This window comes from Zeugodacus cucurbitae, chromosome 5 (genome assembly GCF_028554725.1).
Source record: "Zeugodacus cucurbitae isolate PBARC_wt_2022May chromosome 5, idZeuCucr1.2, whole genome shotgun sequence".
Taxonomy (NCBI): domain Eukaryota; kingdom Metazoa; phylum Arthropoda; class Insecta; order Diptera; family Tephritidae; genus Zeugodacus; species Zeugodacus cucurbitae.
In genome coordinates, this window is record NC_071670.1 from 15201076 (window position 1) to 15226602 (window position 25527).

General features: G+C 37.3%; 3 protein-coding genes across 5 annotated transcripts; 2 read left to right on the forward strand and 1 right to left on the reverse strand.

The window, feature by feature from the left end:
- Nucleotides 1-421: 421 nt before the first annotated feature.
- Nucleotides 422-10732, forward strand: LOC105214646 (protein toll-like). 3 transcript variants are annotated; one of them, XM_054231388.1, is made up of 3 exons: nucleotides 422-561; nucleotides 7851-9902; nucleotides 9942-10717. In XM_054231388.1, exons 2-3 carry the CDS (start codon nucleotides 7875-7877, stop codon nucleotides 10512-10514), a joined length of 2601 nt encoding a protein of 866 aa, XP_054087363.1. In that variant the 5' UTR covers nucleotides 422-561; nucleotides 7851-7874; the 3' UTR covers nucleotides 10515-10717. The 3 variants fall into 3 exon arrangements, with proteins under 3 accessions (XP_054087363.1, XP_011186496.3, XP_054087362.1); XM_011188194.3 differs by having other exon boundaries at nucleotides 7851-10727; XM_054231387.1 differs by having other exon boundaries at nucleotides 474-561; nucleotides 7863-10732.
- LOC114804274 (protein toll-like) lies at nucleotides 596-4399 on the forward strand. Its single transcript, XM_029041928.2, has one exon. The coding sequence runs from the start codon at nucleotides 1625-1627 to the stop codon at nucleotides 4397-4399; it is 2775 nt and encodes a 924-aa protein (XP_028897761.2). The 5' UTR covers nucleotides 596-1624.
- A 12215-nt stretch (nucleotides 10733-22947) lies between the features above and the next one.
- Nucleotides 22948-24071, reverse strand: LOC128922040 (protein GVQW3-like). The gene is made up of 2 exons (XM_054231368.1): nucleotides 23698-24071; nucleotides 22948-23589 (listed from the first exon to the last, which is right to left on the reverse strand). Exon 2 carries the CDS (start codon nucleotides 23566-23568, stop codon nucleotides 23224-23226), a length of 345 nt encoding a protein of 114 aa, XP_054087343.1. The 5' UTR covers nucleotides 23569-23589; nucleotides 23698-24071; the 3' UTR covers nucleotides 22948-23223.
- Between the last annotated feature and the right edge of the window lie 1456 nt (nucleotides 24072-25527).

Genomic DNA, 25527 nt, shown 5'->3' on the forward strand with positions numbered 1-25527 from the left:
AATCAAATATTTTTCTTAGGGTTTTCGTAAAAACATTTGTTTTTATTATAATTCATACAATATATGTGACCAGCTTTTTTAGATAGGTGGCAACTCTATATGCTTTTTGCAATGCTCATTATAATTATTTCGATCTATTTGCCCTTGTTTGTTCGCAAATGACAAATAATATTTTTAGCTTTTCTAATTATATTGAGTTTTATTTCTACTCGCATAGCTCAAAAAAGGCACCCTCTACATGCAACATGAGCTTGATTGTTATATCTGCAATACGATTTCCAATAATTATTATTATACAATATGCATGCACGAATGCGCTGAACCGCCGCTGCTCTCGCGAAAATCTTATCTTATTTTTTCTACTGAAATCAACTCAGGAACTTTCGAGCTTTTTCTATATGTTTTATATATCACATCGACCGTCGGTGTGTGGAATTTCATATCAAACAATTACCTACAGTTACAGTCAGTGTGTTCAATTGTGTATTGGAAGAAAGTACTCAGTGTAAGCGGCAGTAAGAAATCTCAAATCTACACGTATCTACGACTTTGTACATATTTGTAAGTGAATAATATATAGAAATAGAGTTATTTTTTGAGTGCGTTCTGTACTTGTATTTCATAAGTCTTACTAAAGTATTCGATTGACAAAAATATATGTTTAAAGTTGTTGAGGATTAGCTACATATGTCGGGTCGATCTCTGGTAGTGTCTATCTCTGAGTGTTTCGATTTTGAGTGATTTGTTTTTTGTAAGAGGACTTATCTTTGTTCTTTAAGAAACACCTATTCGAAAGCGTTTGGCAAACGTTTCCCTAAAAAAATATCCGTATACTTTGATCTTGATATCTCGTAATATATTATATTTATACGACGAGCTCATGAAGTCCTCATGAAGGAGTTCATAATCACGAATTTAGTGAAAACCCGTCTTAAAGGCATGACTGGGATTGTTATAGCCATTAACGGATTCCAAAACGAGAACAGTAAGTACAAAGTAGCAAAGGTTAGATCCATAATGTAGCCATTGCGTAGTCTGAAATTAGAACCCTAACACTATGTTTACATATAACGATATTATCTTCATTTACGAGTTTAACTCGATAATCTGTAATAAAGAAACGAGATTTCTCATACAAAATTCCTCTCTTGATAATCCGAGATTATAAAATTATCTCGTTTTATATAACTAGATTATCGATGTTATTCCTAACGAGAGAAAGATGTGTAATACAACAACAAATACAACAGATTTGACAATTGATAATCTCATTTGGCTATATGTAAACGGTTAGATTATTGAACGAGCTTAGAACGAGATTATTTTCATATGTAAACATACTATAAAGTACCTTTATATTCGGGTTCACATGACACACCCGAATCAATCATATGTGGTTTCATGACAGCGCTGCTTTGTTCAGAGAATTATGTTCAGTTTCAAATTGAAATCACAACAGTAAAGTACTCGATAGACTAAATAATTCAATACCGCGTAACGGCTGAGTGTTTGGCTTTATAAGTAGTACTGGAAGCAAGTGTTACTATTTGCAAAATATGTTTTTTGTAAGCACATATGCCACTCAAATAACAAAGCTAAACACTGTAAAAGATTTGCAGTAAAAATGCACCCGCCAAATCGTCACACCTACCGCCGCCTTGTATGCGCTTTCAAACAATTTGCGCTTATCATAATATTCAGCACGCTGTCACAGGCGTATGTAACACCAAAAATAAGTGCTCCATCACAAATTGCAACAACAATGAAAACAACTGTAAGCGCACAACACCAAGGCCATCACACTTGCTATGACGCGCGCTGTCAATGCAGTGGTTCTGTGCTTAAATGTCTGATGAAAGGCGTTACTATACTAATCGACAGCGGCGCGGCTGTGACAAGCAACGCGCGCTTTACTATAAGCTGTGCGGCGAATACAACTGCTGATGAAATACATCAAGCGCGGTTCCCTTACCGCTTTCAACATAATAAGGCAAAATTTATTTTGGAGAATTGTGTGGAACTGCCGGAAATACTAAGACGCGCACGCATCAACTACACAGGCACCATCAAATTCAACGGCGCATTTCCAGTTCCTGCGCGTTTTTTAAGCAACGCGCTTGGTTTGCAGCGACTCCGCATAGATTTGGCAATTAATAGCAGCGCAGCGGATATTTTGCCGATGCAATTTTTTCATAACCAAAATACATTGAAAGAACTGCGTTTAATACTGCTATGCAAGCCGCAAGCGGTAGCAGTACCGACGCAAATATTCCATACGCTTTATGCGCTGGAATCTTTAATGCTGCGCGTTTATCAAATCGATGTGGATGGCATCACAAACACAGTGCTGCGCAATTTGACAGCGGCACATTTTCGTGATACGTCGAATTTGCGCAAGCTAAGCTTGGATGGTAATTATATGCAAATATTGCCGCGTGATATATTTGCCACGCTCACCGAGTTAAACGAATTGACTTTATGCTTGAACCGTTTGGAGGCGCTGCCAAGTGGTTTACTACGCGCCCAAAGTAAACTGATTAAGCTTGATCTTTCAGGCAATCTATTGCAGATGCTACCACCTGGCATCTTCGATACGACGCCGTACTTGTGGGAGCTTGACTTGGCCGATAACCAATTTAGTGTGCCCACAAATGTTATCGCTGCTGTCCAACCGCTGCGCTATCTCTACCGACTCAACTTGAGTCACAATAGCTTTACGCGCATTGTAGGCGCTGGTGTATTTAACAATCATACACTACTCACGCGTGAGCAAATTAGTGAAATTAGTGAAGCGCCGGCTTATTTTCAACACTATTTGGCGCACCTTCCGAGCAAACGGTATGCACAGCAATATAATATGACTTTAATCAATCTAAGTCATAATCGTATCACAGCATTTCATCTAAACAGCATAAGCGCTGCTAATGTGAGTTGTCCCTATGAGCTCGATTTCACCAATAATCAAATAAAGCACATATACTCGCTCAGCCACCCACACCACAGTCAAGGCAGCTGCATGCGCAAGTTACTATTACAGAACAATCCGCTGCAATGCGACTGCGCTTTAGCATGGATACACAGCGTGAATTTCTCGTTGGCTACCAACTGGGAGTGCGCTGAACACAGTGGCAGCAATCACATCTATTTATTTAGACAAGTAGCTATGTGCGCTTGGACGCCAAAATTTTGCCCCGCCGCTTGCAATTGCCACTATGATGGGCAAGCGTTGTACATCAATTGTACGCACGCGCTGTTGGAGAGCCTAACGCAGCTGCCGCGCCCAATGCAAGTTTCTTTGACGCGTAGCACGCTTGATATTACGCACAATCGCTTTTTTGAATTGCCTTCGAATCTGACTTTCGGTTATGCTAATGTAACGCGCTTGTATGCGGCGCACAATCGACTCGAGAATATACAAAGCGCGCATTTGCCGCCGCAGTTGCAATTGCTGGATGTGCGCTCCAATCGTTTAGCGCGCTTGAGTAACAGTTTTATACTGCACCATCTGAATGAAAGCGCAACTTTGCAACAACTTTATCTCTCTGAGAATCCATGGCTTTGCGACTGTGACGCTGAGCAATTAATGTACGCGGTGCGTGCGCATCGTAAGCGTATACCGGATGTGGCGCTTTTGGCTTGCGCGAATCTACAGAATACCAGCTTGTTGAAAGCGCGCTACGCAGAAGTGTGTGTGCCGGCGTCAGTGCGGCGCTTGCGCTTATTGTGGTTACTATTCAGCTTGTCGTTGGCAGTTATTGTGCTAATTAGCCTACTAGCGCTTTACTATAAATATTATTTGGAACTACATGTGTGGCTGTATGCGCACAATATGTTTCTCTGTTGTATACGTGAATATGAGTTGGATAAGGAAAAAACATTCGATGCATTCATATCGTATGCTCATCAAGACGCGCATTTTGTTAATAACATTCTCTTGCCTGGTCTCGAGCAGTTTGAGCCAAAATTTCGCGTGTGCACGCATGAACGGAATTGGCTGGCTGGTGCTTACATACCCGAACAAATTATTGAGTCGGTCGCTCAATCGCGTCGAACAATCATTGTGCTCTCACAGCATTTTATCGCCTCGGATTGGGCGCGCATGGAATTTCGCACCGCGCATCAGTGCGCTTTGAATGAGCGACGCGCGCGCATAATTATCATTAAATATGGTGAGCTTATCGACTTGACGACGCTCGATAAGGAGTTGCGCGCCTATTTGGATATGAACACCTATTTGGAATGGGTGGAACATCCATGGTTTTGGAGTAAGCTGCGTTATGCAATGCCACATCGCAAGGGAGAGTTACGTAGTGCCGGCATGCTGGAGTTGAATGAACGTCAGAGAGTTTATGTAATTGGTGATGTGGAACTGAATCGATTACGTGGACGAAGTGACTAATGTTGTTTGTGATATCTTCGAGTTGCTGGACGAAGTGACTAATGTTGTTTGTGATATCTTCGAGTTGCTAGTCTCATACAAATTGTCTATTTTGTGCTTTAAGCTTAAAGTTAAATATTCAATAAATGTTTAAATATTTTGAAATTCTCATTGCTCTGAAATTAACTCAAATTTGTTTGCTTCGTAGAATAAAAATTCATGTGAAAGCTAAGGGAAGTAAACTTCTTGTCTAGTGTTATAGGCTGTTCTGTCTCTGATTTCAACGGAATCATCTTCGATTTTGAAAAACGACTGCTAACTAAATTTCGGTGCTTAAAATCCACAATTAAATGTTGACTAACGCCTCTTATATTCCCCTTTTGAGATCTCCGAGAACTAATATGCTCAATATGTGATTATCTTGGGTGACATTCTTGAGTCGTCTTAGTATTAACTGGGGGCTAACGTGGTTAAGATTTCGAGATCACTACCAGAAAAATGTTAGATGCCTATCTATAGCTGTATTACATTTTGTAGGCCTCCGGTATGATTATCAATTGATATGGGGATCTCAGTTCATACTTTTTTTTACCATTTATAACGAATATTCGTAGCTTTGATCTCCATAGTTGAGTTTTTAAAGAATATATCGGGTAGTATTTGGGAACTTGGGAAAAATATAGCTTGTCATGATTTGATTTGAGTCCAAAGTGTATGCAATCAGTATATATTCTCTCCAAACCTCACCCATATACCGTATTAAATTATTTTTCTCAATCAGGCTTACTTTGGAACTCATTTATCGGTCAGTATGTGAGATATATTTATCAAATTATTATGGAACTTGTGGCCTAGAACATTTCGCATCAAATATAAATAAAAATCGGTCAACATTTCTCTTAATCTCCACATAACCCGCCCTTGAAAGGCTGAAGCTTATTTTTCAAGCTATACTCTAAAGCTTTATATACAACTATAAGAAAAAACTTTCCTCTCCGCGCTTTCAATCATTTCCCCGATGTCGTTCGTGTACCCACAAACATCACGTATCAAATCACTTAACTAGCGTCCTGTTATTTTCCCAGCGCCAATTTCCGTAAATTGATAGCAACAAATACAATAGCAGATCACAAAAAGCGCACAGCAGGCAAAACAAAGGTAGCTGAGGCGGTCAATGAATGTATACAAAGGAAAGCGCGCAAAGCGTACACAATAGCCACAAGTGGAGCTAAGCACGTGAGGTTAAAGCGTGATGACCATGCAACATCCCAGTGCGTACAAATCAATTGTCTGCGATTGCCTGATTTGCCAAGCGGCAGCGATAAAAAATGGCTATTGAAAAGTTGTGCAAGCAAAAAATCAAAGAAAATAAATTGAAGGGTGTATAACAAACCACAAAAAAGAGGAGAGGAAGGAGAACACAATGCGACGCACGAACAGCTAATACTGGCGGCATGCTGCGCTGGGCAACAGCGCGCACTTACCCAGACACATACTAACAAGTTTACAATCGCCGAGGTATACTTTCAGGCGGCGACGCGGTTGTTTATTTACGGTTGTTTATTCAATTGCTGTGGTCAATCGCTTGTATTCAATAATGTTGCACGTGCTTCAAATTTTGAATACGCTGATTTTTCTTGGCGCATACACACTTCTAACGGTACATGCTGCTATATTTTATTTTTTTATTTTCATTTTATTTTTGCTTTCTTTGCGCATTTTTCATGTCACAATTGGTTGCTAATAATTTAGTGCTGGCGCGCGCTGTGCTGCGCTGTGCGTGCGTTTCATTATCATATCATTTGTTTTCATTTTTATTCGACGCTAGCCGCACGGTTCAATGTCGAATGTCATTTGTAAATGGCATGTTATCAATTTTCAAGATGATTGAATTGACCTTTTTTACCCAATCCGCCGGGGTAGGCATAAATTGGACGCTTGGTGGTGGAGGTTATTAATAAAAGTGGAAGCATTTAATAGGCGGCAATAAATTTTTCTTATGAAATTTTCCTTAGCAGAGCGCCATAAATATTGAGTTTAGATACTATTTAGCAGCATTTTTAACATTTTTCAAACTTTTTTTTTAAGAATTAATTTTCTGCACAAAATTGATAAATATTCCCGACTTCGGTTGGAAAAATCGATTTATAATGATTTTTGGTTACTTCTAAGAATTGGGAGAATTAATAACCTCTCGAACAGTTATTTTCCGCAAGTTTATTTTCAAAGTTCAGAAAATCTTCATATAACTTGGGTTTAACACAGCAAGGCATTTATCTAAAAAAATCAAATTAAAATATCGCCAATAACTCCAAATTCGAACTCTGTAGGACACTAGGAAGCAGAATACTCTCTATCTTTCCATAATGTTGTAAAGAAGCATTACTGTTGTCAACAACCCGCTCATCGGTTGTAGAGAGAGAGAGACAGATTTATTGAAAAACTTCAACGAATTATACCTAAGTAAGGTAAGGACCTCAAATTTCAACTAAGTATACCCTAATTTCTTTGCAGGTTTATAAAAGGTATTTTATATCCCGACTTTCTCAAAGTAGACCTGATTTAAAATATTTTCACCCCTGCTTAATAAGATTGGATACTAAAAAAGCCAAGTGTTTAGCCAAGTGTTAAGTTTATTGATGTCAATTCAATATCGTTATATCCTACAATAAGTAGTATATTGGACCCGAACGTTTGCTTTTTCACAGAAAAAAGTAGGTCCAACTCTTGACAAAAATATAACAGTGGGACTTTCTATTCAACAAAGAAATTCTTAAACTGTTGAACAACTGTTTAACAAGAGTTAAAGATGGAGTTTGTAGACCCTCAGATTAACTTCAAGTAGGATATAATTCAAAACATTACTCAGCATTTATTATACCATAATTTTATAGCCTACCAGAGACAGCATTTGATTTGACTACCCATTGTACTTTGCCGAAAACATATACTTTTAAAAAAATTTAACTCCTTTGCGATCGCTTCCGGAAGAACTAACTAAGCAAGATTGTTACTATGTAAAAATTCAACAGAATTTTCGGGTTTTATCACAGTTTGTGAAGAAGTCTCATAAGTAGCGCCATCTACCGAATCAATTTTTTTCATTTCAATTACAAAATTTTCGGATTTTATCACAGTTATAAATATTAGTCAAATCGGGTAATATACATATATACTTTTTGGAGAAGTCTCATTAGAAGCGCCATCTACCGAATAATCATTTTCATACCAATTATATCTATTAAAAATATCGAAAGTATTATCATAAAGGATGTCCCTATATGAATCAATATCAAAGTTTCAAGTTTAATGTCAACACTACTCTTAGTTGGGGCACCTAGCTTTAGTATTAAGACACGCAAAAGTTGCAATTTTTTAAATTTACATTTATCATAATAATGATAATCATGGTTTTGAATATTTCGTATATGTATTTTTAATATTCAGATAATAATCCTAATAATTTTTTTAGTTTGTTCTTTAGGCACAAAATAAAATGCGCGTCCTACTCAAATGCACTTTCATATATCAGCTTGTAATCGCGCTCTTCGGGTTTCATCAAACACAATCACTTACCAAAGCAACAAGTACCAAGGACATAAATAGCAGAGACCCCGATACATATTGCGATATTGGAGGGTGTGAGTGCGCTGAAACTGTTGTGAAGTGTCAGCTAAAGGATTGTACTGATGCTGGTCTACAATTTACGGGATTTGTCAGCGTAGACAACGCTACACATCCGAATAACTGTACAATGAAAGCGCGCACGAAATACAACTCACTGTTCGTGCCGCGCTTACGTTTAGAATTTATGACAAGTTATGTTAAACAATCAGAATTTACAATGGAGATTTGTCTACAAACGCCAGAGACGCTGAAGAGGAAAGAAGTTAGTTATAATGGTAAAATATTGTACGAAAAACTTAATGGCGCAGATGCAGATATTGATTTTCAAAATTCGCACCACTTATGGGAACTGAAGCATGTAAGCATGAGCGATAGTGGTGAACTCTCAGCGCAGCTATTACTCGACTTGGACGAACTTAAGGAGTTAGAACTGACAGTTACTTGCATGAGTGGCGCATTCGTAATGTCCTACGATTTACTTCATACACTGAGCACGCTGGAAACGTTGCGGTTTCACATGAGCGGCGCAACGCCTGCGCCGAACTTGAATGCCGCGCATTTTCGAGATTTGCGTAAAGTGAAAACATTACGTTTGGATGACAATCGCTTGCGCATACTTGCTACGGATATTTTCATGCCACTACAAGAGCTACAACATTTAAACTTATCACAGAACGCGTTAGAGACGCTACCCGCTGATCTATTGTTGGCGCAACTTAAGCTAAGAACTTTGGATTTGAGTTACAATAGACTAAAGTCATTGCCGCTTGGCTTATTTAAGAGCACAACGATGTTAGGGGTATTGTTGTTGGCTCATAATCAATTCAGTGTACCCAATAATATTCTAGAGCATGCACAAATATACCATTTGAGCCAACTTGATTTGAGCTACAATTACTTGCGTACACTACACGGCGCGGGTTTGTATGAAAATAAAACAATTTTAATGCAATCGGTTCACAAGTCTTACGACTACTATAATGCTTTAGGCATTTATGTTAATATAAGCCATAATATTATCAGCGAACTAAATTTAGATTGGTTTGAGCACGTTGCGAATTGCTACTACACTTACGATCTTTCACATAACAACATCAAGCGTGTAATGTTTTTGCGGCAACCGCAAATGCCGCGCTGTCTGCGCAAATGGTTATTAGGCAATAATCCATTGCAATGTGATTGCCAGTTGGCTTGGTTAACAAATAACAGTTATCAATTTGATATAAGCGATTGGCGGTGCGCGTTGCCAACACACCTCTCAGAGCGCGCATTAAATACGCTTAGTGGTAGCGCGCTCTGCAACTTTGCGCCTGCTTGGTGTCCACACAAGTGTGCCTGCAGTTATGACTCTACGGCGCTTTCAATTAATTGCACTGACGCACAGCTTTCGGAGGTACCAAGTATACCACGTCCGGAACAGGTGGGCCTCAGCGGTGCAACGTTATATTTAAACAATAATAAACTATATGAATTACCGTTGAATACAAGTTTTGGTTACACACAAGTTACACGCCTATATGCCGCTTATAATCAGCTGACCAGAGTACAGCCAACACGCTTGCCGCCCAACTTGACAGTACTAGATGTGCGCGGTAATAAACTGGAGCACCTGAGTAACGATTTTCTGCTAACCTACATGGAGTCAAATAAAAGACTGCAGGAATTGTATATCTCAGCAAATCCTTGGATTTGCGATTGTGCCGCCGAGTTACTCTTGCGCGTTGTGAGTACGCAACGCAAGCGCTTACCCGACGCAGACGCAGCGCTTTGCGTCAATCTGCCAAATGTTACACTTAGTGATGTCAACTTTACAGATATTTGCGACACCAATAGCTCACGTGGCAAGTATTTGCAGTTAGCGCTTGTGCTCACGATCGCCATCACCATGCTGATTAGCGTCATTGCCCTTTACTATAAATATAAAATACAAATAAAGATCTGGTTGTATTCGCATAACATACTTCAGTGTTGTATTGAAGTAGAGTCGCTGGATAGCGACAAAATATTTGACGCTTTCATTTCATACGCGCATCAGCAACAACACTACGTAAATGACGTATTGCTGCCGGAGTTGGAGCAAGGTGATCCACCATTTCGAATTTGCACGCACGAACGTAACTGGTTGGCTGGCGCTTATATACCCGAGCAAATTATTGAATCTGTCGAGCAGTCGCGACGCACGATCCTTGTGCTCTCAGATGATTTCGTCGCATCAGATTGGGCGCGCATGGAATTTCGCATGGCGCATCAGTGCGCTTTGAATGAGCGACGTGCGCGCATAATTATCATAAAATATGGTGAGCTGACGGATGTGTCGAGTTTGGATAAGGAGCTACAGGCTTACTTGAAAATGAACACATACCTGGAGTTTTATGATCCGCGTTTTTGGCAGAAGCTGCGCTATGCATTGCCGCACAAAAGCGGTGTTGGTAGTAAATCAAACGAGTTGGAAAAACGCAAGCGTGTTAACTTCATTGGGGAAGAAAAGATAATTCTTCGGGGTTCATAATATATATAAACAGTTTAGAAAACATTTTAGAATTCTTGTAGATGTATATAGTTAAACAAATAAATAAAGTTATTTGTCAACTATTTGCCCTTTTGTATTTCTTAACTTGTCTCAAATCGCAAAGCAGTTGATTGTTGAATCGTCCACTATTTTTCGGATACTTGGCTCAAGGATAATATTATCTAGCCCTGTTCTGTATCATAATCCAAATGATCAGATGGTCGTAGTTTACGAGATCTTAAACCCCGATTAACTAAATGAATTTTGTTAAAATGCTTAGTGTAAGGAAAAGCCCCAGATATTCAAAGCACTTTTGATACCGTACTCAGTTGGTCGAATTATTATCTATACCGAAACATGTCCATTGAATGGAAGTTTTTTTGAGCTAGGGATGAGCGATATTTCACTGTGATTGAAAAATCGCATATAGCAACTGTGATCAATTTTTGAAAATATCAGTGATTTACAATCGCAATTGCAGTTCAGTAAATTGACTTCTATCACAGTAGCTATAGAGAAGTTCAGTGCTTTTGTTCGGGCACAATACATATAGGAGTTCAGTGATTCTAATTCGATCACTGTAACAATATCAGTTCGAAAGTAGCAATCACTGTTCAGTACCAATATCAGTTCGAAAGTAGCAATCACTGTTCAGTAACAATATCAGTTCGAAAGTAGCAATCACTACTCAGTACCAATATCAGTTCGAATGTATCAATCACTGTTCAATGATCACAGTAGCAATTTTAGTTGCGATTCCGATAATTTTGGGTACGGTGATTACAAAAGCAGTTAAATGTACCCAAAATTTATTAATTAGTTAATTCAGATTACAAAAGCAGGTAAAATTTGGATATTGTTAAAATTAATAAAAATGTAAATGTAAAAAAATCAAAAAAAAAAAAAGGCGAAGTACAAATTCTCTGATTCAAAAATAGCAATATTGCTCATCACTATTTTGAGCTAGGGAAGATAACACCTGGTTAAACCGGGAACTGGGTATATCTTCTTTAATAAAGACAAGGCGTAAATCTAATAAGGTTAGCAGGTTTCGAAAAACAGTCTTTCTTCGAAGTAACTGATCGAATCATCTTCGAAATCTTGATCGATTCTTCGAAAAGGGGTCTTCCTAACAGGAGAAACAATTGGGTCTTAAGAGAAACTACGAAATGTGGGAAAGACGGGACGTGAAGAAACTTTGGAAAAGCGAATTCCTAAACAGATACTTCATGATAAGCAATTTTCGAAAAGTTTTACTAAATGAAGACGTAATATTTGAAGAATCTTCGAATTTATAATAATAAGTTTCATAAGAGAGGGTATTCTTAAGAGGAGGCGATATGATTTAACGGTATTTGAAAATGGTTTTGATAGAACTCATGATTAGGAGTTTTCAAAATGGCACTTTCCTATGATGAGACATCAAGATAGGAAAGGTGAGTGAGGTTTAATTTCTGCTTTTTGAACAGGCTAATTTGGCTTTTTTTATTTCTTTTATTATTTCTTTGATGTGAAAATAGCCAACAACGTCGTTCAAGTTCGGTTGAAGACAGATCCTCTGATTCCTTTTCCTTCATAATCCGTTGCCTACTATGTGTTTCGAGAGGGCATGTAGAGAAGATCTGTAGCTGGAGACTTAAATGTTATATACAATGCCCAAAAAGAAATACAAAATATTATATTTTCTGCGTACTTGGTAAGACAGTAAATAATCTTAATTGTAACTTAGACTGTAAAATTTATGAAAGATAGAAAAACTTGATCCGGTTTTCTTTAGGCTGCTTCAAATGCAAGTAATACAAAATGTTATGAAAGTTCTAATTACTGATTCCGATCTTCCGAGATTTTTGCACATAGTTTATAACTTTATTTCCTAAACATGTGAGATCCTTCTTATTATGAAGTGCTTCGTTCTTGCTTTGAGATAGTTTGCTTCCAAACCATCCATATTTCGTGGCTAGCACTCATTACCGAGAAACCATAAATTCATATAAAAATATTAAATGGCATTAAATACCGTTATCACATATCATTACCCGAGCGAAAACATAAAATTCCATTTATTTTTGATTACACTTTATTGTACCTATCATACTAATTGCAAACTATTGGCCTCAAATGTGCTTGAGCAGTTACAAACGCCTGCTAGAAGGGAGGGAGGTGTAGCAATAATAATAATAGAAATTATTAGAAATTATGACAATCATATTTACTTTTGGCAATTTGCACTTCCTGCTAGTTTGCCATAAACAACCGAAAGCGAGAGATAGAGAGAGAGAGAGGGAACCCACGAGTATCATGTAACGATGCAGCAAGCATAAACGACGCTGATTGCTAACAAATAAAAATGTTCGCCAAATCCTCGAATTTATAGATTTCTGCAATAGGCTTGTAATGGACAGTGTAAGGGCACGCCACTTACACAAATGCACAGACATACAAATAGCGATAGTGGACCAAGTCAGCGCATAAACAATAATCAAAGGCACGAGAGTTGGTATGTCAGCGGCTAGTTGCGCGGAAGATTGCAAACAAGTAGAGGACAAGTAGGACAAACTTGCGCCTGCATGTATGCTATATAAATTATCGTAATTGAGCGGGAGTGGTTAGTTGTTGAAATAAGTAGGAAAACTATAAAGTTGGGTATGTATTATATAAGTAGAATTAAAGTCAGTCTTACTTTGCAAATATAATTTACGAAAAATTTCTATTGTTGTTGTTGTTGATTGTTCTAATTTTATAAGTGTTCCAATTTCAATCCGTTCCTGGTTTTTATAATTTTATTTTAAAAACAATTCTTTCAACCGTTGTATCAAATTGCGTTTGGCATCAAGTTCAATGTTTCAATTCCAAATCGTTCCTAATTCAAAATAGATATTTTTCAATGTTTCTGTAATGTATTTATAGCATTTTATATTACATAAATTCAATTAAGTTTCACTTCCAATTCGTTTCACATTTCAAATGTTTATACTTATTAGCTAAAATAAATCATTTATTTATAATTTTAAGACTTACAATCATTTTTAGTAAAAACAATCGGCTTCTAGTCGCACCTATTCCATTAATTTCTGGGTTTAGTGTTATTTGGTGCCTTAAATGGGTTTGACAACCTTTATTGTTACATTCTTGTGCAAATGTCTAATTTCTTTTCACATGGTTTCATTTTCAACATGTTCCAGTTGATTACTAAGTTAAATTGAATGTGTTTAGCTGAACTATATTTAATTGTATTCCACGACATTCAAGCTCTTAATACCTAATTAATTATATTTTTGCAATAAATCATTTCATTATAATTCCGGTTAATTTATTTCAATTCCATCCAATTTAAATATTCCATATTTCTTTTATATTCAATTCAATTATAATTATTTTTTTTCGCTCTATTTCCATTTCATTCCATATGTATATTCTACGCCCAGTTCAAATATAATCAGGTTTTGTTTAGTATAGGCGTTTTTCATTTAATTTTACTATTGTTCCATTTCCATTTCGTTTCATATGTTTCATATATGTACATATATTCTTTACTCAGTTGTTATATATTAATTATATGCTCGGTTGAGTTAAATTTTCCTTGCTGTTTAGTTCTGTTTCAATTCCATTTCGTCCCGTTCAATTTTTAATATGCCTAGATTTCTTTACAATTTGTTATTTCAACAAAATTTATAATATTTTACTTTTATTTCATCGCATTCCATTTCGTTCCTCAGTTTTATATTTGCGTCTTTCAAATTATTTAACTCCCACCAAGTTATTGAGCACTTTACTTTCTTGTCTTAACTTTTCTGCATCACTGTTTCACACTTGTCGCTTTTCTGTTCATTTTTATTGCTCTACATCACCACCCTCACCCATACACCGCACACCACATTAGCCGAGTGTACCGCGTCGAAGTCAAATAAAAAAGAAATAAAAGTGTCGAGTGCATTATTGCCGAATTGCTGCGCCACGCACATACTCGTACATACATATACATATAGTACGCATGTTTACAACATCCTCACCACATTGCCGCCTACTGATATTCCTTTGCCCATATTTACCACGAAATACCCATACTTTACCGTTAAAATCTTGCTAGTTTTATTATTGTCACATGTACTCATATTATTTTCGTGCGCCTCCGTTCATTTGCCAAACGTGTCCTTTGTGCCCGACGCTATTATTTTGCACTTACACTAACATGATCATAAATATTTTTCTATGGTATTTTATTGATACTGCGACCGAACAATGTTTGCCCTAACAGCAACACACACGCACACATACATCTCTGCACATATTCAATATAGTCGTATATGTTGTAATTATTTGTTGTTTTTGCGCTTCTTTGGGACATTTAACAGTCGCAGCTGTTGGCAGTTTTATGTAGGCACAGGTCGCTCGAGTTGCCTAACGTCTTCAAATAGTCACACACACATGAACATACTCGTAAACTTCCGTTAATAGCGCCGCTAAAGTCACGCACACAACAACAAACGCGTATATATAAATATAGCTTTTATTGTCCTTCGAGTTTATTGTAAGAACGCACACGCAAGTGTTGGCCGCCATAATTGTCTGTGTGGCCAGTTGTTTCGCCGGCATCTCAGTCTATGCCTTGTTAATTTGTGTAGTTGTTTTTGTTTTTCTTGTTTTGTTTTGCTTACTGGTTTTGTTACGCTGTCAAAAAGCAATAATCATCAATTCTGATTTTTTCTTTCTCTCTTGTATCGTGAATGATTTTCTCTACTTAAGAGCTTTTGAGCTGATGTCCTTTTCCGCCATTCAATGGCCTTGCAGAGAGTTCCATTGTATTTTCCTTGCATTTATTTGATTTCAATTTGATGAGTATTTATTGTGAGTGCAATGTGTTATGAATACCCATAAATGGAAATAATAATGTATATATTATTACTAGGGCCCGAAAACAGTTCGACTGAATAAGCTTAGTATTATTAGCAGAAGTCAGTACTGATCTGCGACCCAAATAAAGGTATTTAGGAGTATCATTTTGGTCGGGATGAGTTATTTTTATTAACCAGAAACAACAAGACACCGGTGTTAGTGCTGTTATCCACTAGTTTCAACTATGCTTTTTGCTTAATTTGGGTCTATGGTAATCGCTTAAACAGCGTCAGTCCCTTTTGTCAATATTTGCTTCAATGGTCTCTTAGCATCCCTGGTGAGCAAGCACTCAGTCCCATGAAACATTTTTTTATGTAAAAGGTGGTGATATATTCATAATAAACTGAAAGCTAACACCCCAAAGTCCTAATTTAGGAGAAGTATCTTAAGACTTTTTTTCTGTATACTTTAAAGACTACTAGTACCAGTCTGGGTCTATCTTGCGCACCCTTCTGAAACTCGTATTAACCATGAAGATATTCTTGTGGTAATAAATATGGATCACAATAAGAAGGAGATAAATCATCATGCCTCTAATCATGGAAGATGGTAGAATGCTTCGAATTGCTTCCCCATCCTCCAAAATTTCCGGATCTGACCCACAGTGTCACTTCCCAGTTCTCAGGCATTAAATAGTATGAGAAGAATCCCCAACACTGAGGCCTATTTTCAAGCAAGAGATATAATAATATATATAATATCAAAAACGTATCGCAAAGTTGGAAATCGGTTAAATATAGTTTTCCGATCTCTTTGGAATCAATACGGACACGGTTTGACCTTTAACCCAATTGTAAATATCCAGGATATGCAATACGAAAACAGAGATTTGTTACATGAAAAAAAGAGAACTGTGGTAACATCCTAGAAGCTTGTTTCTCCTTCTCAACCAGTATTTTGTAGAACGAAAGTGTGAAAAACAGAACAAGATCAAAGTCAAATCGTCATCGATATATCAAAGTCCGAGCAAAGTTTGTAAATGGATAAAGAGAACTCTGAAATTATTAGATATATATCTGATGAGTTTGGCAGACGATGCAAACTCGAAATGGAGACAACAAGGGAGTAAAAAGATCAATTTTGGAGTATTTATGACAAAATTTTAACTTGTCTTAAATTATAAGGCCTTTTTCATGACCTAAATTGAATATTAAAATACGTCGAATAATTGTGAGTTGGGGAGTCGACAGTGAAATAGGAGCAGGTGAAAATTTGTAGAACTTCTGATGAAATGCTTCCTTCTGATAAGTATAATGAATAGTAACAGGCCTTTTAACACATTGGCTCCCAAGCGGTTTTGACGAAATCCTTCACCAGTTGCCAATCACGTTTTTTGGAATAAAGTGGTGTATTATTTAAGTTTGTACCATTCCCGGAAATTTTTGCGGTGTATTTCGGTTTTTTATACTTTTTTTATTTTAAAGTTTTTTTTGTGACTATGTTTTGTTTTTATTTTAAAATGTTATGTATTATTATTAACAAGCATGATATGGCACTCCACGAAGTTTCTTGTGCCGCATAAAAACATGCGACATGGCAGCCAATGTGTTAAGGATCATAAGTGTGTATTCTTTTGAGCATTCGTTCTTTACTTATAGGACTAAGCTATGAAATTGTCATTTCTGAGAAAATGCTAAATACGTATATGTTGAAAGTGGTTATTTCGATTCTTATACTCAACTATGGGTTATTGATTTTAAATGTAGTGATAATCCATATCAGTCCTTAGAGTTTACTTAAAAATAATTGCTTTTATGAGACCAACTTAAATTCATAAAGAAATTTATTAAGTGGTATTCACCAGTTGTTTTGAGGGTTTGTAAAATAAGTCACTCAGTATGTATAGCGTTTAGTTGATGGGTCAATGATATATAATATGAAAATATATATAATATGTATATAATCTCGCTTCTACCGCATCAAGATACATTTTATATGTAGGTTAAATTAAAATTTTCAATCTAACATATCTACAATACTTGAGAAAAACTGTTAAAACAATAATTAAGGTGCCCTACTTCCAAATAACGATTATAAACTATATGCATCTTAATAATACGAACATTCTACTGTACGCCGCCATACGGCAAATGTGAAAGAAATGTTTTAATGACTGTCAATTCAGCTGCTCATTAACATCTGCTCGCTTCTTGAGCGCGCTAATACCATTTTGTAAATATGTATATGCAACGCTTAAACTACCTCACCATCTCGCCCACCTCTTCCAACTTAGCACAGCAACTGCAAAAGTATGTCCGTGTGTGCGTCCTTTTCTAAAATCACCAACGTTGTGAAGAAAGAAAAATCCAACTCGATTGTGTTCATAATCAATTTGCCTGCAGGACAAACAATTTCATTTCGTTGCGCATTAACAAGTTTCATTGAAAAAATGGAAAAAAAAATATTTTTAGATTTTTTCCCCACTTTTAATGGCAGCAAAAATTAAATGAAATAAATGTAAAAATGCTGGAAAATATGACGAAAAATTTTTCATTTCCTCTTGAAAAATTAAGAAAAAAACTACGTAACAACATTTCCGTTACAACAACACAGCACAATGATTTTACATAGGTACTACCGCCTCAGGAAATATTGTGGAAAAAATCCCCAAACAGCGCATAAACGCAATTCCCCATGGACATGTTTTCTTATCGAAAAGGAAAAAGTGGAAAATCACAGAAAAAAGTACATAAATGCCTGCGCAGCGGCTAAGGCCCGCAATGAAGCAGAAAATGAAGCATACTTAGAGGCGACCTTTACTGCACGCTTGTCCCATTGGTATTCATCAATGCGCATTTACATATTTTAGGCGTAAAAATTAATCACTAATTTTGATGTGCACGCACAAAAACACCAACAAACACATGCAAATTTGCGTTTAAGCGTGGGCGCTACAAGAGTGGACCACCCCCACTCGCCTCAGCTAGCTGTTAAGTGCGTAATGCTAATGTAGCAATTTTTAAATTGATGTGCAGAGTGGCAGAGAGTGAGAGTGAAAAGTGTGGAAAAAATTGAAAGAATTGACGTAAATATACAAACAGTCGCTCGAACGCCTCTAAGTATGCAATGTTTTATAGCTGTGTAGCAGCAAATGAAAGGTAAACAAATTGCGCGATGAGGCATTGTCATTTATATTCGGACACAATATTCTACAGCATCTTTTGTTTTTGGTGCGGATAAGGAAAGTAGTTGGGATGAAGATGAGATGAAGTTATTCTGAAGATACTTGTGTACATGCATATATAGACATGTATATATGCTTATTTACAAAAAATCTCCCGCACTGCCGCTTTGCTTGCTGTATATTAATATATCCATTACAATTTGCTTTGCTATTGGTTGACGAGTAAGTTGATAGAAGCTAAAGTTCTAAAGAACCTGCAGGATGTATGTATAAGAAAGTCAGTAAGAGTAAGAGCCTTGAAATTATATTGATATGAAAAAAAAATAATAAAAAATTACATTAATCAATCAAAACAGTGTACAGAAAATTTTCCCGTTTGGAAATATTAAATAGTAGGGTCTCTGTATCGACAGAATAGGTATCAGAGCTACTCTTCCAAAATAAACAAATGCAAAGTTAATTTAGTTTCCTTACTTAGTTTACTACTTGCTCTTCACCATCTCATATAGAGTGAAATAGATGATGTGGAAGTTAGTATCTATCTTTTAGGAAACATCACCAAAAAAGGCAGAAGGCTTCCAAACACAATACACAAACTAAAATTTTTAAAAGCTAAGACAATGCAAAGAAGAAGGTACGTTGGTATGCTCATTCATACATTTTTTAATAACTCTCTCTCTACTCGACACATTTTGCCTGTTTGTTATTTTTTTTATTCAGACTACCTCTTCAAGCCCCATAAAAGTAGCTCAGACAGAAATTGGACGCTTAAGTATAGAGAAGAATTCTCTTATTTCAGCAAATATGTATATTGTAAGAGTATATCCTCTGTATCTATATGTATTAGGTCTAGTAAAAGTAAAACCATTATTTTTCCAATATATCTCTCTTTAAGTAATGGTATGTATACGAGATGCAGAGCTAAGTAGAGAAGGTATAATTTTCTATAAGAGTGTACAGCTGCTGGCGTACGCCGATGATATCGATATCATTGGAAAAAACACCTGAGCCGTTAGTTCTGCTTTTCCAGACTGGATAAGGAAGCGAAGCGTATGGGTCTGGTGGTGAACGAGGACAATACGAAATATCTCCTGTCATCAAACAAATAGTCGGCGCATTCGCGTCTTGGCTCCCACGTCACTGTTGACAGTCATAACTTTGTAATCGTAGATAATTGCGTCTATCTGGGAACCAGCATCAACACCAATAATAATGTCAGCATTGAAATCCAACGCAGAATCACTCTTGCCGACAGGTGCTACTACGTACTGAGTAGGCAATTGAAAAGTAAAGTCCTCTCTCGACGAATAAAAACTAAACTCTACAAGTCCCTTATCGTTTCCGTCCTACTTTATAGTGCAGAAGCGTGGACGATGTCAACATCCGATGAGACGGCACTAGGAGTTTTCGAGAGAAAGGTTTTGCGGAAGATTTATAGTCCCTTAAACATTGGCAACGGCGAATACCGCAGACGATGGAACGATGAGCTGTATGTGTTATTCGACGACATAGACATAGTCCAGCGGATAGAAAGACAGCGGCTACGCAGGCTAGGTCATGTTGTTCGAATGGACGAAAGTACTCCAGCTCTGAAAATGTTCGATGCAGTACCCACTGCTGGAAGCCGAGAAAGAGCGAGGCCTCCACTCCGATGGAAGGACCAGATGGAGAAGGACCTGTCTTCCCTTGGAATTAACAATGGGCGCCAAACTGCCAAAAGGATAGATGCGTGGCGCGCTGTTGTGGACTCGGCTATTCTACGCCAGTCCAGAAGAAGAAGTAAAATTTATTCCATTATTTTTCCATATCGCTCGTGAAGTAACGGTATATGGCGTTATAAGTGACGAGTTCGTACTAAAATACCTTCTCAGACAGTTATGTCAATACTCAGACTCAGTATTGTTTGAGCACGTGTTAAAGATGGACTCCAGCAAAGAGAAAATATCATATATTTTGCAGTATTTCTCAACAAAGGCTCGAGAAGAAGATACAAATTGAATAGTGTTTATAGCCCTGAACAGTCATTCAAGCGTAATATTGGTTCCATCTATTTTATTAAAGATGCATCGCGCTCTAGAAGGCCAATTGAAGAAAATATCGATAAATAATGGTCGTGTTAACACCTCATAGACGCATTTCCATCTGCCAATTGATGCTGATTCGCAAGAAAATCGATATAGCAAGCAAGGAATTATCTACTACTATGAGCTGCTAACCTACGACCAAACTTGTAATACGGATCTATACTGACAACTATTAGACCGTCTGAAAGAAGAAATTTAAAACGATGGGGTTTGTCCAATATGAGCGGTGTTGCATTCCATCAGGACAACGCCAGGTCGCACATATAAATAGTAACTCACCAGAAGACCCGGGAACTTGGTTGAGAAGTTTTTAAGCATTCACCTATTGGTCGGATCTGGCACAAAGTGATTGCTAACTGTTTTGAATGATTTTGCTTGTGAAAAATTTGCCTAAAAAGAAGCTTGTAAATACCAAGTGTGTCAGTTTCTGATTATTTTGTCTGATTATTCTAACTATGCTAAAAAAGGAATTGAATTTGATGCAAAACGAATGGATTTCTATTTACTAGATATGTATCTCAATTCCACACCTTTCATATACCATAAAGCTTACTTCTATAACTTATATCGGCATTTCTCGTAAATATCCTACTCGCATATCAAGCTATATCGCTCTCTCTCTCTCTTCTTCCTTTCCTTTCTATCCCTTTGACACTAAGTATTTATCTCTATTACCCACACATCGTGAACGTGTTGTAATTCAGCGCACAGCACCTAAGCTACTGAAGTCAACGAGTTCGCCACAAATCTATGTCAACAGCAAAATTGCTAAAAATCGCCTGTCGCGAACAAACGACAACCAGTTAACGGCTACGGGCGACAGTGGTCGAGCGGAAAACTGTGTGAAAAATATGAAAAATCACAGCAATCAACTCATAGGTAAGCACGAAGGCGCTGTGACGTGCATGTGTGTGGATATTTTAGTGAAGCGGTGGGTTGGAAAAAAGTATTTTTTTATTTTTTAAGTATGAAATGTGACAAAAGTACAAAGTGGCATTTTTCAACCAACACACAGAGTCGTTTTTTCCCGAATATTTTTTTTTCGCAGAAATAAATTGTTAAATTACGCGGCGGTACGTGTGCGCATTAAAGCGAGTATGCAATTGTGGTGCTGTGTCTCTGATTGTGAGAGAGTGTATATGTGCATGTCTGTATACTGCCAGCTGCTTGATATGGCCGCCGCATATGTGTGCCTGCCTGGCATTCTTATGATTTATGTTAATTTAAATAAGAGTGTGCGCTCGTTTGATTTGTTGTATTCTCGTTGCTTTTTTGCTTTCTGCGCTCCCTTTCGCACTGCGCTGACAACCGCGCTTTGCTTTAGAAATGCCGCGTAAGCTTCTGCTGCCAGCTACAGGCTCAGCAGTAGCACCTTTGCACATTTTTCTTAACCACTTGCTCACTAAGCGACAACAAAAAATAAAACAACAACAAAAAGTATAACATTAAAAAAAATCAACAACAACATACATACAGGGAATTTGAGAACCAACAACAACCACAGTTATACAACAACAAAAAAATTGTTGTAGAAAAACAACAACAACAAAAAGTGTTAGCTTCGGCAGTCACTGCGCTGCCGTTTTTTAAATCTTTTGATAAAGTGCAAATAGTTTGTTTGAAAGCTAGCTAACGGTAAGCGCAAGCAGTGTTGGACGTGTATGCAAAAGAGGTTGGGGCAAAAAAAAATGTTGCAAAGCGGAAATCAGCATTTCGCCATTTTAACAATTCAGCATTTTAAGCGATTCAGCACACAACCAACCGCACTTGCGAGCCAACAACAACACACACACATACATGCATGGCGCACAGTCACAAATAAAAGGCGCACTCAATCTGCTGCAATCAACGGCGCACACTTGCTCAAAGTCATACACGTGACAATGTGTCTCTTATACACATACATGTCTACATATGTATATGCACATACATATAAGTATATATACACACCTTTGTATTTGTGCGCTGAAAAGCTTGAAAAATTACGCCTTTTTAAAAAGTCATTTCTTCTAGCTGTTTTTTCACACATTTTTTGCGCGCACAAAGCTTTTTGTCATCATATATTTTGGCTTAGAAATGCCAACTGCCTGCTCGCAATTTTTATTTCTGCCAATTTCTGCAATTGTCGCCACTTTTTCTTTCACATGCGCCATGCATTTGTATAAATATCTAGAAATTTAGCTCATCCATTACAATTATTATTATTTTCGGTACGTGTTGCTTGTGCAATTTAGTATTTGCAATTATTTAAAATTAGTTTGAGATATGTATATATATGTATATATATGTACATTCCTATATTTATCATACATATTTAAAATATAATGCACACACAAATGTATATACTGTGCCCAAAATATAAGGTGACATTGTATTTATTTTAAAAATTCTTTATTTATTCTTCCAAATCAATTTCATCCCCTCCCGATGAAATGCACTTATGCTTATGCGGATTTTCCAATCTTCGAAACACTGGTTGTAGTCACTTTCCGGGATGACCTTCAGTTCCGTCTTCGCTGCGGTTTGAATCTCCTCTATCGTATAAAAACGGTGTCCCCAGAGCGGTCTTTTGAGCTTGGTGAACAGCCAGAAGTCGCACGGCGCCAGATCAGGTGAATACGGTGGTTGCGGAACGATATGGGTTGAGTTTTTGGCGAAATGACCACGAATTACGAGGGCAGTATGGGTATGTTTTCGGTACCAATCGAGATTTGACGCGCTTGAGGCCCAAAACATCCTTCAAAATGGTATTGGCTGAGGCTTTCGATATGCCAACTTCATCAGCAAGGTCTTTAATTGTTAATCGACGATTTTTCAACACCAAATCTTTGATTTGTTGAACGTGAGCTTCGTCGGTTGTGGTTGATGGTCGCCCTGGACGCTCTTCGTCTTCGACACGTTCATGGCCGGCTTGGAACTCACTATACCACTTGTAAACATTTGTTTTAGACATAGCCTCATCACCAAAGGCTTTCTGCACCATCCTCAACGTATCCGCAGCAGAAAATTGATTCCGTAAACAAAATTTAATGCAAATCATTTGCTCAACAAATTTCGACATCGCAAAAAACGAAAAACTCACTTTTAGCAGCTCACAAAACGACACGTATCTCAAACTCTAATGAATATTTTGACATGAAATTTGACATAAATGTGACTGACAGTACTACCAACCTAAAAAAAAATATAATTCTCAAAATCCTTCGACGCGCGCAATTTAAATTCAAATGTCACCTTATTTTTTGGGCACAGAGTACTCCACATTAAAACGAAACCAGACCTTCCAGACAGCTATTTGTAAACATATCGGTCACAGCGCCATCTAGCGGATTTGATTTTTTTCGAGCGGTTAATGGAAGAAGTTCTTGAAAGATACATATATCTAAGGATGCAACGATCTGACGAGTGACGAAGGTTAATAGAAAAAAGCGAATACTATCATTGCTGCAGTATACTTATTTCATAAAGTGTAATTAATTACGAAGTTCCTTACCCTTTTAAAGAAAAAACACAAAAAGATCACATTTAATGTGGAATATTTATTATTAATCGAAACAACATTCCACGGCAATAAAAATTATCTGATTCTAATGTTGGCCGCGGCTACGTCTCCACTAATGGACCATCTCGTTTAGTCCTATTTTCGATGACTCGCATTTCGACACTGATAACTGGCGAATGACACGCCTGATGTTTTACTCCAAAGCTTGAATCGAAGCAGGATTCATAGACTTTAGACTATACATAACCCCCCAAGAAAAAGTCTAACGATTTGATATCACACGTTCTTGGTGACCAATCGACCGGCCCAAAATGTGAAATTTTTTGTTTTATCAATAAATCCATTAACTGATGCAATATGTAGGATCTCGCCGAGATCACGAGCTTCTATTTCAGGCATCAAATCATCGGTTATCATTGCGCGATAACGGTCACCATTGACGGTTACGTTCGCACCGGCATCATTTTTGACGAAATATGTATCCAGTATTCTACCGGCCCACAAACCACACCAAATCGTTGTTTTCTGGATAAAATGACAGCTGTTGAATCTCTTTAGGTTGCTCTTCGTCCCAAATGCGGCAATTTTGCTTGTTTACATACCCATTCAGCCAGAAATAGACCTCATCACTGAACATAATTTGGCTCGAAAACGTCGGATCTACTTGGAACTTTTCAAGAGTCCATAGAGCAGCAATGTCGTTTGGGAAGGTCGCGCGGGCTACAAAACGTGAATTTTCGTAATAGAGTTGAACAATTTGTAAACGTTGTTCAGGCGTAATTCTTTCCATGTTAAAACGCCAAACAATACTAAACAAAATTAACATGACAGCTTGACATAACTCGCGCGGGATCTGTCAAAAAAATGCCATTAAAAAAGTACCTCAACTTGGATCACCCTTTACATGAACTTCTACACGCGGAACTTCGGTAGTTGCCTTTTATATATGGCTACACATAAATACCAGGCGCTTCAAGTTTACTGATCCACTGCGATATCTATTAAATGTCAAATTTGATAAAGAATAGCAAATGGTGACCTTCTCGTTATTATTGTTTAGGAAATCTTACATTCTTTTTGTTTATATCTGTTTAAATATAGTCAATCCAATTCTAGATCTGTGTCTACAACCAACAGCTGTTACGAATTGAATAATTTCAGAGTAGCACACACCTCACCCAAGCAGATTGCATACGCTTATTATCTTTCTAAAATACGGAGTCTAAAACTCTTGCTGTCTACCAACACTGCATAACATTTGAGCTCATGTAATATAATAGCGATACTTAACGGGTTCGATATTTGAATACAGACCTCAGCAGAGACTGAGTTGAGTTAGAATAACGTTCGTTCTTTTCTGTATATTAGTACGGGCGGTGACTTGATGCGACAAGCTTAAAGTCTGATTTA

Bases quoted from the DNA above. Each gene is read 5' to 3' on its own strand.
- LOC114804274 (XM_029041928.2), top strand. From the start codon at position 1,625: ATGCACCCGCCAAATCGTCACACCTACCGCCGCCTTGTATGCGCTTTC.
- LOC105214646 (XM_011188194.3), top strand. From the start codon at position 7,875: ATGCGCGTCCTACTCAAATGCACTTTCATATATCAGCTTGTAATCGCG.
- LOC128922040 (XM_054231368.1), bottom strand. From the start codon at position 23,568: ATGTCTAAAACAAATGTTTACAAGTGGTATAGTGAGTTCCAAGCCGGC.